Source organism: Eleutherodactylus coqui, chromosome 7, assembly GCF_035609145.1.
Source record: "Eleutherodactylus coqui strain aEleCoq1 chromosome 7, aEleCoq1.hap1, whole genome shotgun sequence".
Lineage (NCBI taxonomy): Eukaryota > Metazoa > Chordata > Amphibia > Anura > Eleutherodactylidae > Eleutherodactylus > Eleutherodactylus coqui.
The window spans coordinates 222,295,803-222,307,839 of record NC_089843.1 but is presented as its reverse complement, the minus strand read 5'-3'; the positions used below and the strand labels follow the sequence as shown (position 1 = coordinate 222,307,839).

Sequence of the window (12,037 nt, the reverse complement as noted above, 5' to 3'; positions counted from 1 at the left end):
TTGTCTTACTGGTCAGGCATGCTCAGTGCCTTCACATTCTGTAATGATAGTTGGTATAGTTGTCCGTGCGCACTCCTCAGTAACTGGCAGTATGGCATTGTGGGAGATGTAGTTTTTGCACTCCCTGGTGGTCATTTTAAATGGGGAGATCTGAAGGTGGCAGAAGTCAACAAAAAAAGCTGCCAAAGTTCAGTTGGATGACTTGGATGGCCAGTTGGAAGAATGGCAATAAGTGGGAATGTTGGGGAAGTTTGGAAAGCTTCGCCCAGTCTCTGGAATAGCCATTCATGTGTTTGCAGTGATACTATTCCCATGCGTGTTTGCTAAAAAGATTGAGAAACGGAAATCTCCTTCCTGGTCTCCATTTCACACACTAAAGGCTCTGGTTCTGTTCAAGTTTCCGGCTTGCTGCTAGTTTCAGCATGCGAAAGCGAACCTGAGACGGAGCGGAGGCGGAAGCTGCGGTGCAGTCTGAAAAGAGCCTTATTTTAATCGTTCTAAAGGCACCTTTACACGCGCCGGTTGGCCTAACAATTGCTCAAAGGGGCGCATTCAAACCAGTCACTCGTTGTAAAGATGGCCGCCAACAGGGCGGTGGGTGATAAGCTGCTAGTTGTTTAGTTTTAGCTTACCAAAAAAAGTTATTCATTGGTCAAAAGTTGTTTGGTATGAAGTCGGTCATTGGTATTTGAATGACTTGTGAACGGATTTGCATGGGGAACCCTCTGAGATCTGGGCAAACCACTAATGACCAGTTCTAGTGCGTGAATATAATGGCTGTCAGTCATGTGACCCACTAAACATGTCATGTGACCCCTGGCATTTAGTGGATTCTGATCAGGCATCTAATTGGTGCAGGGTACTGAGGAGCACAACCGTAGAGTTGGTGGAGAAGCAGAGGTTCCTCACCATCAGCTCGGGGGAACCTCTGTAGAGTTGATGGAGAAGCAGAGGTTCCCCACAATCGGCCCAGGTGCTGCTATTCTTTCAGTGGATATGACATCACTTGGAGAGAGTTACATGTGTTTGTCCTTTAAAAACTTGTCAGTAAAGTTTAAACTGCTCAAAAAAAACCCGCTGCCCCCGCTGAGGTCATGTGGTGGTTTTAGTAAGGTCAACAGAAAATCCAGAGGAGATAAGGAGAAGAATAAAAGAGCTGCTGCTCTGTACAGACTGACAGACGGGCAGCAGGGCGGTGGACTGGGGGTTGGGCTCCTTGGTAATCTACTATCCACCTATTAGATCCCCCATCGATGTGAGTTGAACTCCTGCGGTCACTTGACATGTTTGGTCACAACTGACAGCCATACTACGGACAGTGGCGTCCATGGACTGTACCCCTCTGCTGTGCCAATAAGGGCGCTGCGCTGCTATAAGAAAGGGATGGGAGCAGAATTGTAAATGCATTCTGTCTATTAGATAATGGTAGGACTACTTCTGTAACTAAGGCCGGCTGCGGACGGGCGGGTCGGATTCTGCTTCTGGGAGCCCGCAGCCAAGTCCGACCCTGTGCCCAGCCGGCATCCGCGCGTACCTGTGTTTCTTCTTTTCTGTGCTGCGGATGGTCCACACAGCTCGCCGTCGGACATGCGCAGTGCAGTGTTTTTTTTTTTTCTTTAAACTTCTGCTTTTCCTGTGGAATCCGCGGCCCGTCAGTTTCCATGGCCTTCAATGGAAGACGTCCGTGCGTAATCCGCAGGAAAATGGAGCATGCTGCAAGTTTTCGTCCACGAGTATAAACCGCAGTTGGTTTCCGCTCGTGTGCATGAAGAATCCCATTTGGACTGCATGCTATTGGTAGTTATTTGCTGTGTATTTGTTCCAAATTCCGCAATTCAGATCCGCCCGTGCGCATTCACCCTAAATAACTGTAAAAAGCAGTGGCACGGACGCCCCCTCTAGGGCGAGGTCACACCCGGCTCTCACGGACGGCTGCCCTGTATTTGCAGTACAACCTCGAGGACCCTCTGATTCCCCCTGCAGGTTAGCTAGCTGATAGGGCTAGCCTGTGTGTGTGTACTAGTGGCTCTGCCTGGAACCGTGTCGGCACGTGACCTGCATGGACATGTTTAGGAAGTATGGGGCTCACTGATTACACCATGTGATCATACTCTAACTTCTGACTAGTGAGAGAGCCTCGGTCCTGGCCGCTAGCCGTATACAACACACGACCTTCTCTCCTGTTGGGGGGAATGAGAGACATACCAGCAGCGGTTACTGCTGTACCTGCAGAGCAGCGCTCCTCTGTATTCACCACCCTGTGTCAACTATGCAGATAGCCGAAGATGGGCTTTATTACCACTTCTCAGCTCAAGAAATGTTCTGTGCTAAAGACCTTCTGAGTAACTGGATGTGGTGGGGATCGGCTGCCATGAGGGGGATAACCCTTTTAGACGATACGAGCAGCATTTAAATGACTGGACGGGGGGGGGGGGGGGGGGGGGTTCTCTACCCCAAATGCCAGATTCCTCACACAAAACAAGAGGAATTGTGGGGTACAGATTAGCTGCCATGGCAGCTGGGGACCTTGTGAAGGCCTGGCATGGATTCCAACCAATATACTGTCAGCTCCGTATGATGGCCGGGGATCAGGAGTGACGGGCCCTGCTAATCTGCTCCCGATGACTTATCCTGAGGATAGCCCCCCTGATTTATGAAGCGCAACATTGTGAAACTATACAAATAGACTAACAATCTATTCAGAACCTCCGAAATAAGGCAGATCTGTGCTGCACTCTGACACGAGAAGTGACCAAAAAGGAGTTCACCTGAGATGATGGATTGATTTAGGCAACTCTATACATACAGTGACCACTGGGTAGGGGGGTACTTTGAGAGAAACGTTACCGATTTGGCTGGGGCATTGACATTTATGAGCTGTAGTGTTTGTTTGTTTGTTTTTAAATGGAAATTAGACTATGGCAGCAAAAGCAATATTTTTAGGTTTTTGTGTTTTCCCCCCTCATTCTTCCTCATAGACAACGATTAATGTAATTTTTTTTCCTGCTCCTTAAGAACAAAACCTTGCCAAAAAGGCACAATTTTTTTAAGTTTTTTTCATTATATTATATGGTATTTTAAAGACAATCTCCTGGTGTTGAAAGAGTTAAAGCAAACTTCTATGTATCCTATAGTTATGATGCGAACAATTCCTTCTTTAGTGCGTCTGAATCTACTTGTAATCTTGGGGTCCGGACCCGCCAGAATGCAGTTGGCAAAGGTTTTCCTGCAGTAATGGTGGCCGGAGGTCCAGCAGAGGCTCATCCTATTAGAGTCCAATCACTTGCTGATGGCTACAATGTTGGGCTTTACGTGTATCATGCGATGTACGGCTTAGGGTGTAGTGAAGGGATATCCCCTTCCAGGAAGTCCCGGTTAGCGCCGCCAAGAAGCCTTTCTATTGCAAGAATTGGCCAAGTACAGAAGTAGTGATGGATGGGCGAGGAGCTAGTGGCATGCGCTCCGCGGATCCCGGCCACCAGTTGAAGATGAAAGATGGCTGCTTTTCCGGGCAACGAGGGCGGAGGAATGAATATTTTCAGAATGGGGCGTTTTGGAAATGAGCAGCTTATGGGTGACTGCATTATTATGAGATTTGGAACCCCTAGATGGTTATGAACCCGAGGTTGGCGTACATGTTTAGCTACAAGTAGGTGCACTGGGCCTTTTTTTCCCCTTTAGATTAGAAGACTGTTCCAAACAATGACCGTCCTATTGCAGGTCTTAAGGGGTATGGGCGCTCTTTTTCTTCACTTTAAATGCATGTATTTTGGGCTGGCTCATTATTTTTTGCAATAAGGTTTAAATGTTTGTCTGGTTACTATGTGAAAATTTGTAGCCATATTTTTATTTTATTTTATTTTTTTTTTTTGAAACCCCGTTGATTTTTAATAGGTTTTCAAAACAACAGAACGCAAATGGAGAGGCTTCAGTTTGCTTCTATTTCATCATTTTTCCGCCCCCCCCCCCCTCCATCCAAAAAAACCCAAAACCGAATGCTGCACACTGCCGTTTTCCCATCCAAAGAAAAAAAACGGAAGCAAACGGAGGCCTTTCCATCTGCAGTCTGTTTTTTTTTTTTTTTGAGCCCCCTACCTCACCTTCTCCAAAACCTGAGCGGAGAGCTGGAAACTCTGATCTGAGCCCTAACGCAGGTGAGGAAGCGGCTCTCATTATGGGAGCCTCTGTAGGTCTGTCGGTATGTTGGACTGACACATCTCTGCTCTGAGGTGATGAGAGCGGTGCAGGAGATGGCGAGAGCGGTCCAGCTCACCGACTCCTCTTCTATGGAGACTGAAGTCTTTACCTTTAGAAGTTTTGGAGACGCCTGGTGCAAACATTTTTTAAAATTAAACTTTGTATTCCAACAATGATCCCCCAAAGTACATGCTTTATAGGATGAAGAAATGCCCCAATGGTGTCCGGAGTGCTTCCTGCCCCGTGGGGCGCGGGGGTTTCTGCAATGTGTGTCGGGTGATTTTTCGCCTCCTTCAGCCGAGCCAGCCTTCCATCTAATCGTCTTTTAGACATAACGATTATCGTTAAAACCAGCACAAGTGAATGATGATTATTCAGTCCAACGCGGGCGAACAGCCGATAAGAACCGCTCATTTTCTGCAGGCGTAAAGATCATCGGCTCGTTCTCTTTAAACCGCCATTGTTCAGTCCCTCTCCGTCGCTTATACAGGGACCGACTGATTCCTGTGTGAACGAGCCAACGATAGACTTGCTGTCTGAACGGGCGGCATGAGAGCGGGCGATAAGCCAAGGAGCAGCCTGCAGAAAATGAATGACTAGCAAAACGCCAACGATTCTTCTGCGCAGTCCGGTGGTTCGCTCGCGCTTAGACTGAACATCTCACGTTCACTTTGGCTGGTCTGAACAAATGGTTCCATCTAAAAGGGCCCCGACTTCCCTCATGTATGTGAGTAGGTGCCTGGAGGGTCAGAAGGAAGAGTTGGTTGAATCATCTTTTGGGCGCCGGTTGTAAGGTGTGTGCCGATGTTATGGTTGGGAGCGGCAGAGATCCTGGTAAAATGTTGTTTATGTACGTCTGATGACCCCATCAGGATCTTAGAATGTTTTTGCTCATAAGGAATGGTTGCATTTAGTGATGAGCGAGCATTGCCCTTAGCGAGTACCTGCCCGCTCGAGAGAAAAGGTTCGGCTGCCAGCGGGGAGGAATGGAGGGGAGCAGCAGAGTAGGAAGCGGCGTGTCCGATGTCTGCTGTGGATTCTCAGACAGATGACCTTGGCCCCGTCGGTGGGGCCCATCCGCATCTGGCTGCTCAAGAACTGACAAGTGAATTAACATGGATTGAAAAATCTGAGCCGTGCGAGCCGAGGCCGGACTCGCGCTAGAATAGTAGAATGGTTCGCGCCTTCATGTAAATCTTGCATTTGTCTCCATTTTCTTGCTATAAAATTAGTAATGTTTCTCTATTTCTAAACTAGGGCACCCCATTTTAAAAACTGGATGAGTATGAATTCACAGCAGAGAATGGCAGTGGGCACAGACAAGGAATTAAGTGACCTTCTGGATTTTAGCATGGTAAGTGGTTAACTATGAAGTTCCCTTTTAAAGCAGTTGTCCGTGTGTGACGATATATTGTTAAAAATGGATCCAAATCCGCTAAAGCAGTGAAAGCAGCAGTACTTCTCCATCCGCCCCCGCGGTCCCTCCGGCCTTTGAGGAACAGCTGCAGAAGTCGTGTGCCGTTCTTCTGGTGCCGCCGCTCTGGTTCTGGGAGCCATGATGCCAGGAGAATGTTACCGGACTGCTATGGCCTCTGATGGTAGCCGCTCCTACATAGACTGGGAGGGCTACGGAGCAGGGCTGCTGGGGGAGGGGACAGGTACGTACGAGGCTTTTGGTTCTAACTCTGGGTACATTTTTAAAGTCTCCCATGCGGACAGCCCCTTTAATATACTCTTGCTCTTAATTTCTCACTTTAGTACAGGGAATAGTAACTAAATAATAGAAGTTGCCCATGTTTCCTGGTTGCAGGCATATACGATGCTTGTCATGCAATGTTCAGACTTGTTGCCAATGTTTACCTGGTTATATTGTTGCTTCAAAGTTTGGGAATCCTTTTGGAATTTTCTGTATTCCTGCTTTTACCATATATGACCTAAACCACATCAGGTCAAGTTCTAAAATCAAACCAATAAGTCACGAATATCAGACCTGGTCACTTGTTTTATTGAGGGAAATGATCCAATCCCACATGTGTGAGTGACAGAAGTATGTGAGCTGTTTTTAGTATCTGGTTGTAGCCCCCCCCCCCCCCCCCCCCCCTTAGTGCCGTGATGACGTTTCTGCTAATGGTTGATTAGTCCTGATCGTCGGCCTGGAAGAGTTTTAGTCCATTCCTCTGTATAAAGCTCTGTTCTGTCAGCGGGTTTCCTCCCATGAGCCGCGCACTTCGGGTCCTTTCACTACATTTCTATAGGATTATGGTCCGGACTTTGACTTGGTCATTCCAACAGCCTGACTTTCTTCTTCTTTCACCCTTCTTTAATGCCTTGTGTACTTTGGGCCGTTGTCTTGCTGCATGCCCCGCGGTCTCCTGAGGTTCGGCTCGTGGACAGATGTCCGGACAGTTTCCTTGTATAATGAGTTGTCTGGACCAAGATGCAGCACAACGGGCCCAAACCATGATCCTACAACCACTGTGTGTCACAGAGGGCATGCGGTTGGCCCAAACCATGATCCTACAACCACTGTGTCACAGAGGGCATGCGGTTGGCCCAAACCATGATCCTACAACCACTGTGTCACAGAGGGCATGCGGTTGGCCCAAACCATGATCCTACAACCACTGTGTCACAGGGGGCATGCGGTTTTATGCTGTGATGCAGTGTTTTTCTTTCTCCAAACAGAACGCCGCTTCTTTGAGCAAAAAAACACTCTATTTTGATCTCTTCCATAAAACATTGTTCCAGTAGCCTCCTGGCTTATCCACGTAAACCTGAACAGCAGACAGGCAGCAGTGTTCTTCTTCTTCTTTCCCCATACAATCCTGCCATGCACACCATTGTCAACTCATTGTCCTGATGGTCAACTCACAAACATTAAACTTGGCTAATGTGAGAAAAGACTTTAGTTGCTTAGAGGTTACCTTGGGATCCTTTATGATCCCTTACACTATTATATGCCTAACTCTTGATGTGATCTTTAATAGCCCACCACTCTTGGGGAAAGTAGTAATGCTCTTGAATTTCCTCCATTTAGGCCTTGTTCACATGGGCGACACTGCATCACCGCAAGAAAATTGCAGCGATGTCACATCACTGGTCTGTGCAATATTGCTGCGGTATCTTGCGGTGATACCTTGACTTTGTAGCACCACATGCGAGGATTTTCCGGGGAGGGTGGGGGGAAGGCTTGAAATATAAGCCCTACCCCGAAAATAGGCTGTAGCTGAAGAAAAATATGTATACATCACCTAAAAGTGCTGTCCGTGGCTCCACTTCAGCTTCTTCCCGTCTCTGGCACTGGTCGTTCTCTTCTGTTCTGGCCAAGGATTGAAAAATCCCCGCCTCCTGGAAGTGATGGCTGTGATTGGCTAAGCGTCAGCCAATCACAGCCAGCACTCAGTGAATGGCTGTGATTGGTTCATTGAGCGCTGTCTGTGATTGGCCGACGCTTAGCCATTCACAGCCAGACCTTCCAGGAGGCTGGGATTTTTCAATCCTTGGCCAGAAGGTGAGAAAGAAAAACGCTGCTGGGACCCGGGAAGAAGACTCAGCCAGACTGACGGTGCTTTAAAGGTGCTGTATGCATCTAGGGTTTAGATTATAGCTTTCTCCTAGTGTCTAACTTGCATCACAGTGCACAAAAACTGCGTTTTCATGCGATGCAACAGATAGGAAGGCTCTATGGGGAAATGTGGGCTGCCAAACCTCGTGTGTCGCGGGCATATCGCCGGACCTGTGAGGTTTTTGTGTCGGGTTGTTGCAGGCTACAAAACATTGCATGTGTGAAGGAACCCATAGGAAAGCACGGGCCTCACACACATGCGGTTTGTAGCAACGCGACAATCTCCCGTGTGAAGGAGGCCTTATACACAGTCTGTCTGTGGACTACAAACTCGAGAGATGGTTCTCTAACCTTTTCCAGCCTGAAGAGCATCAACAACAACTCTTCTGAGGTCTGACGAGATCTTGTGTTTGTGCCGTGAGGACCTTTCCATAAACGTCTGTATGAAGATCAGACTTTGATACATTCCTGTTCTGTAAAGCAGGTCGGCCGCTCACACCTGAGTCATCCCATTGATTGAAAACCCCTTCAAATTATCTGCTACAACGGTTCACATACTTTTGACACTCAGACATGTAATATTGGATCATTTCCCTCCAAAGACCGAGTCCAATATTCTTGATTCTTTTGTTTTGATTTGGTTCTCTTTATCTACTTTTAGGACTTGTGTGAAAATCTTATGTAGTTTTAGGTAAAAAAATAAGCAGAAATATGGAAAACTCTGAGGGGTTCACAAACTTTCAAGCACCATTGTTGACTTGCATGGGTTTTGTGTTTAAATGAAAGGCTTACCATCCATATGTATCCAAGTGTGAAGCGCTGCCACCATTGTATCGTTGTCCCTGCGTTCTCTCATTATGTTAGCGGTGGTCAGATATTACCTGTACTGCGTCTGCTGCCCCCGGTGGTGCGGGGTGCTTGCTCTTACAGCTGTATGTCTTCCCTCTGTATTCTCTGTACGACCGCCTTCTCCTAATTACTACTTTTGGCTGATTTGTGGAATTTAAGGAAGTAAAGTCTGGAATTTGCTCCTTGAAATCTGCTTTTGTTTGAATGGATTGTGAAATGTGTCACCAAAGAAACCCGTGTTATTGCAGATGCCAGTGCCAGCTGTCGTGGGGTGATGGGCGGCAGTGAGGCCTTCCTTGCGTCTTTCAGACATACTTTCATTTACTAGCGTACTTCTGAAGAAAACAAGTAATTGTCGTTGTTTAGTTACTTTCCTTAGTGCGCCACTTCTGGCTGGCAGTTTTAGGGCATGCTTTGGCACGCTGCCGTACCTGCTTGTGTATCTTTGTTTTACTGGTGTCTTATGTTTACAGTCGCGGGATTCTAAGATCATACGAGTCTGGAATGGCTTTTCGAATTACTTGGTTTTTTTTTTTTTAAACTCCTCATAAACCCTACAAATGCATAAAGGATCCTTTTACCCCAAGTAAGTAGTCATTGGAACGAGCGGCTTTCAGCTGACATCCGATTACACGGGAAGTTGGCTCATTCAGTCCTCGTTAGTCTGTCAGGGGAGTCTGGAAATACCGCCAATAGTTCACTGAGGTTGGAATATAGTTTTATCCTGTTAGACGGAACGACTGGCAAACATCGAGCGGCGGTCCTCACACCCGTATACACGGAATGACAGAGAAGCAAACAAGTACCATCCGTAGTGCAGTCGTTGGCGCGTTTACACCCAACCATTACCGCTTATAGTCACCCGATCCAGTGGTTCATATCAATGATATTCCGTGTAAAGGAGTATTTACAGCAGACACAAACCCATGGGAGGAAAGCATCCTAACCCTAAGCACATGCGGTCGGGGGTCTCATCTGAGGTCCTGAGCATCGCGCCACTTGTGTCTTCACTGAAAACACTGAAAAAGAGGGGGGGTTTAGATGCAAAATGCTGCGGGTGACACAACCCCAAGGGTGTATTAAGTTGGCGGTCTAACGTTTATTGCGTATTGTCGCAAAAAGTGGTTTTTATAGAGCTTCATAATTTCCCAAAAACACAAATCCCATAACCTGCATATACATATATACACCTACAGCACGGGGCGGCGTTGTTTCCCATAACCTGTATATACATATATACACATACAGCACGGGGCGGCATTGGTTCCCATAACCTGCATATACATATATACACATACAGCACGGGGCGCAGTGTTTCCCATAACCTGCATATACATATATACACACATACAGCACGGGGCGGCATTGTTTCCCATAACCTGCATATACATATATACACATACAGCACGGGGCGGCATTGGCTCCCATAACCTGCATATACATATATACACATACAGCACGGGGCGGCATTGTTTCCCATAACCTGCATATACATATATACACATACAGCACGGGGCGGCATTGGTTCCCATAACCTGCATATACATATATACACATACAGCACGGGGCGCAGTGTTTCCCATAACCTGCATATACATATATACACATACAGCACGGGGCGGCATTGGTTCCCATAACCTGCATATACATATATACACATACAGCACGGGGCGGCATTGGTTCCCATAACCTGCATATACATATATACACATACAGCACGGGGCGCAGTGTTTCCCATAACCTGCATATACATATATACACATACAGCACGGGGCGGCATTGTTTCCCATAACCTGCATATACATATATACACATACAGCACGGGGCGGCATTGGTTCCCATAACCTGCATATACATATATACACATACAGCACGGGGCGGCATTGGTTCCCATAACCTGCATATACATATATACACATACAGCACGGGGCGGCATTGGTTCCCATAACCTGCATATACATATATACACATACAGCACGGGGCGGCATTGTTTCCCATAACCTGCATATACATATATACACATACAGCACGGGGCGGCATTGGTTCCCATAACCTGCATATACATATATACACATACAGCACGGGGCGGCATTGGTTCCCATAACCTGCATATACATATATACACATACCGCACGGGGCGGCATTGGTTCCCATAACCTGCATATACATATATACACATACAGCACGGGGCGGCATGGTTTCCCATAACCTGCATATACATATATACACATACAGCACGGGGCGGCATTGTTTCCCATAACCTGCATATACATATATACACATACAGCACGGGGCGGCATTGTTTCCCATAACCTGCATATACATATATACACATACAGCACGGGGCGGCATTGTTTCCCATAACCTGCATATACATATATACACATACCGCACGGGGCGGCATGGTTTCCAGACCGGTTTAAAACTTTTGCAAAGTAAGAATGCTTTCACAAAGAAGTGTGGTGTTTGTATGTTAATAGTTTGTTAATTAACAAGTGTTAGCAACTGAAGAAAAGAGAAATGTTGTTTTCATATTTTGTATGACCACCCTTAAAACAGCTTAACCCCTTAAGGACCAGACACTTTTTAGGGATTTTACCCATGTGGCGGTTTTACTGCCCAATTTTGTCTCCTTTAGCTATCAAAATTATTTTTACTGCGCTTTTTTTTTTTTTTTTTTCTTTCTTCCCAACCCCCCCCCCCCCCCGTGTCATATAGGGCGATTTTAATATCTTATTCCCTTTTTTTTTTTTTTTCTGTTGGGGATAAAATGCTAAAAAAAAATTTATTTATTTTTTTTAAATTTAGTATATTTATGCTAAAATAAAGTTTGGAAACGGGTTCCTCTGTTTCGGACGTTGTAATGTATAGTATGTATGGTTTTGGTTCACAACCCGGGCTCCCGTAGTGAACTTTCACTTTCTAGTACACAGTGCTCATTGAGCGCTGTGTACTCAGGGAAGGAAAAGGCAGGAAGGGCTAAAAACCCCTCCTGCTTCTCCGGGTTATCAGCTGATAACCTGTCCTGCCTCTAATTGATTGCCGAGGCAGGAGGCTTAAAGTGCAGCTGTAATTTAACTATCGGCGGTGCTTTAAGCCCAGGACCAGGCGCCGTATATTTACCGTGCCTGGTCCTTAATGGGTTAAACTCTTCTAGGTACGCTTGCACAAAGTCAGGGATTTAGTAGGATTATAGTCAGGTGTATGATCAACCAATTATACTGAACAAGTGATAATGATCAACACTTTCATATGTAGGTTTAACTACAGTCATTAAGTGAAACAAACAGCTGGGTGAGGAACAGCCAAACTGCTACAAAGGGGAGGTTGTGGAAGACAGTTTCCTGTCACAGGTTACATCATAGGAAGTCTGAGCACTACAGCAAGATACGAAGTAGTCTTTCCCAGGCAAAGATTTCAAAGCAG

At 46.5% G+C, this 12,037-nt stretch overlaps 1 protein-coding gene across 7 annotated transcripts in view; it reads left to right on the top strand.

The window, feature by feature from the left end:
• TCF3 (transcription factor 3) overlaps window positions 1–12,037 on the top strand; it is a 105,690-nt gene that overhangs the window by 17,641 nt on the left and 76,012 nt on the right. For all 7 annotated transcript variants that reach the window (XM_066574485.1, XM_066574482.1, XM_066574484.1 and 4 more), the window contains exon 3: window positions 5,455–5,551. In XM_066574485.1, the coding sequence (XP_066430582.1) occupies window positions 5,477–5,551 (75 nt within the window). In that variant the 5' untranslated portion in view covers window positions 5,455–5,476. The remainder of the gene's footprint in view (window positions 1–5,454; window positions 5,552–12,037) is intronic.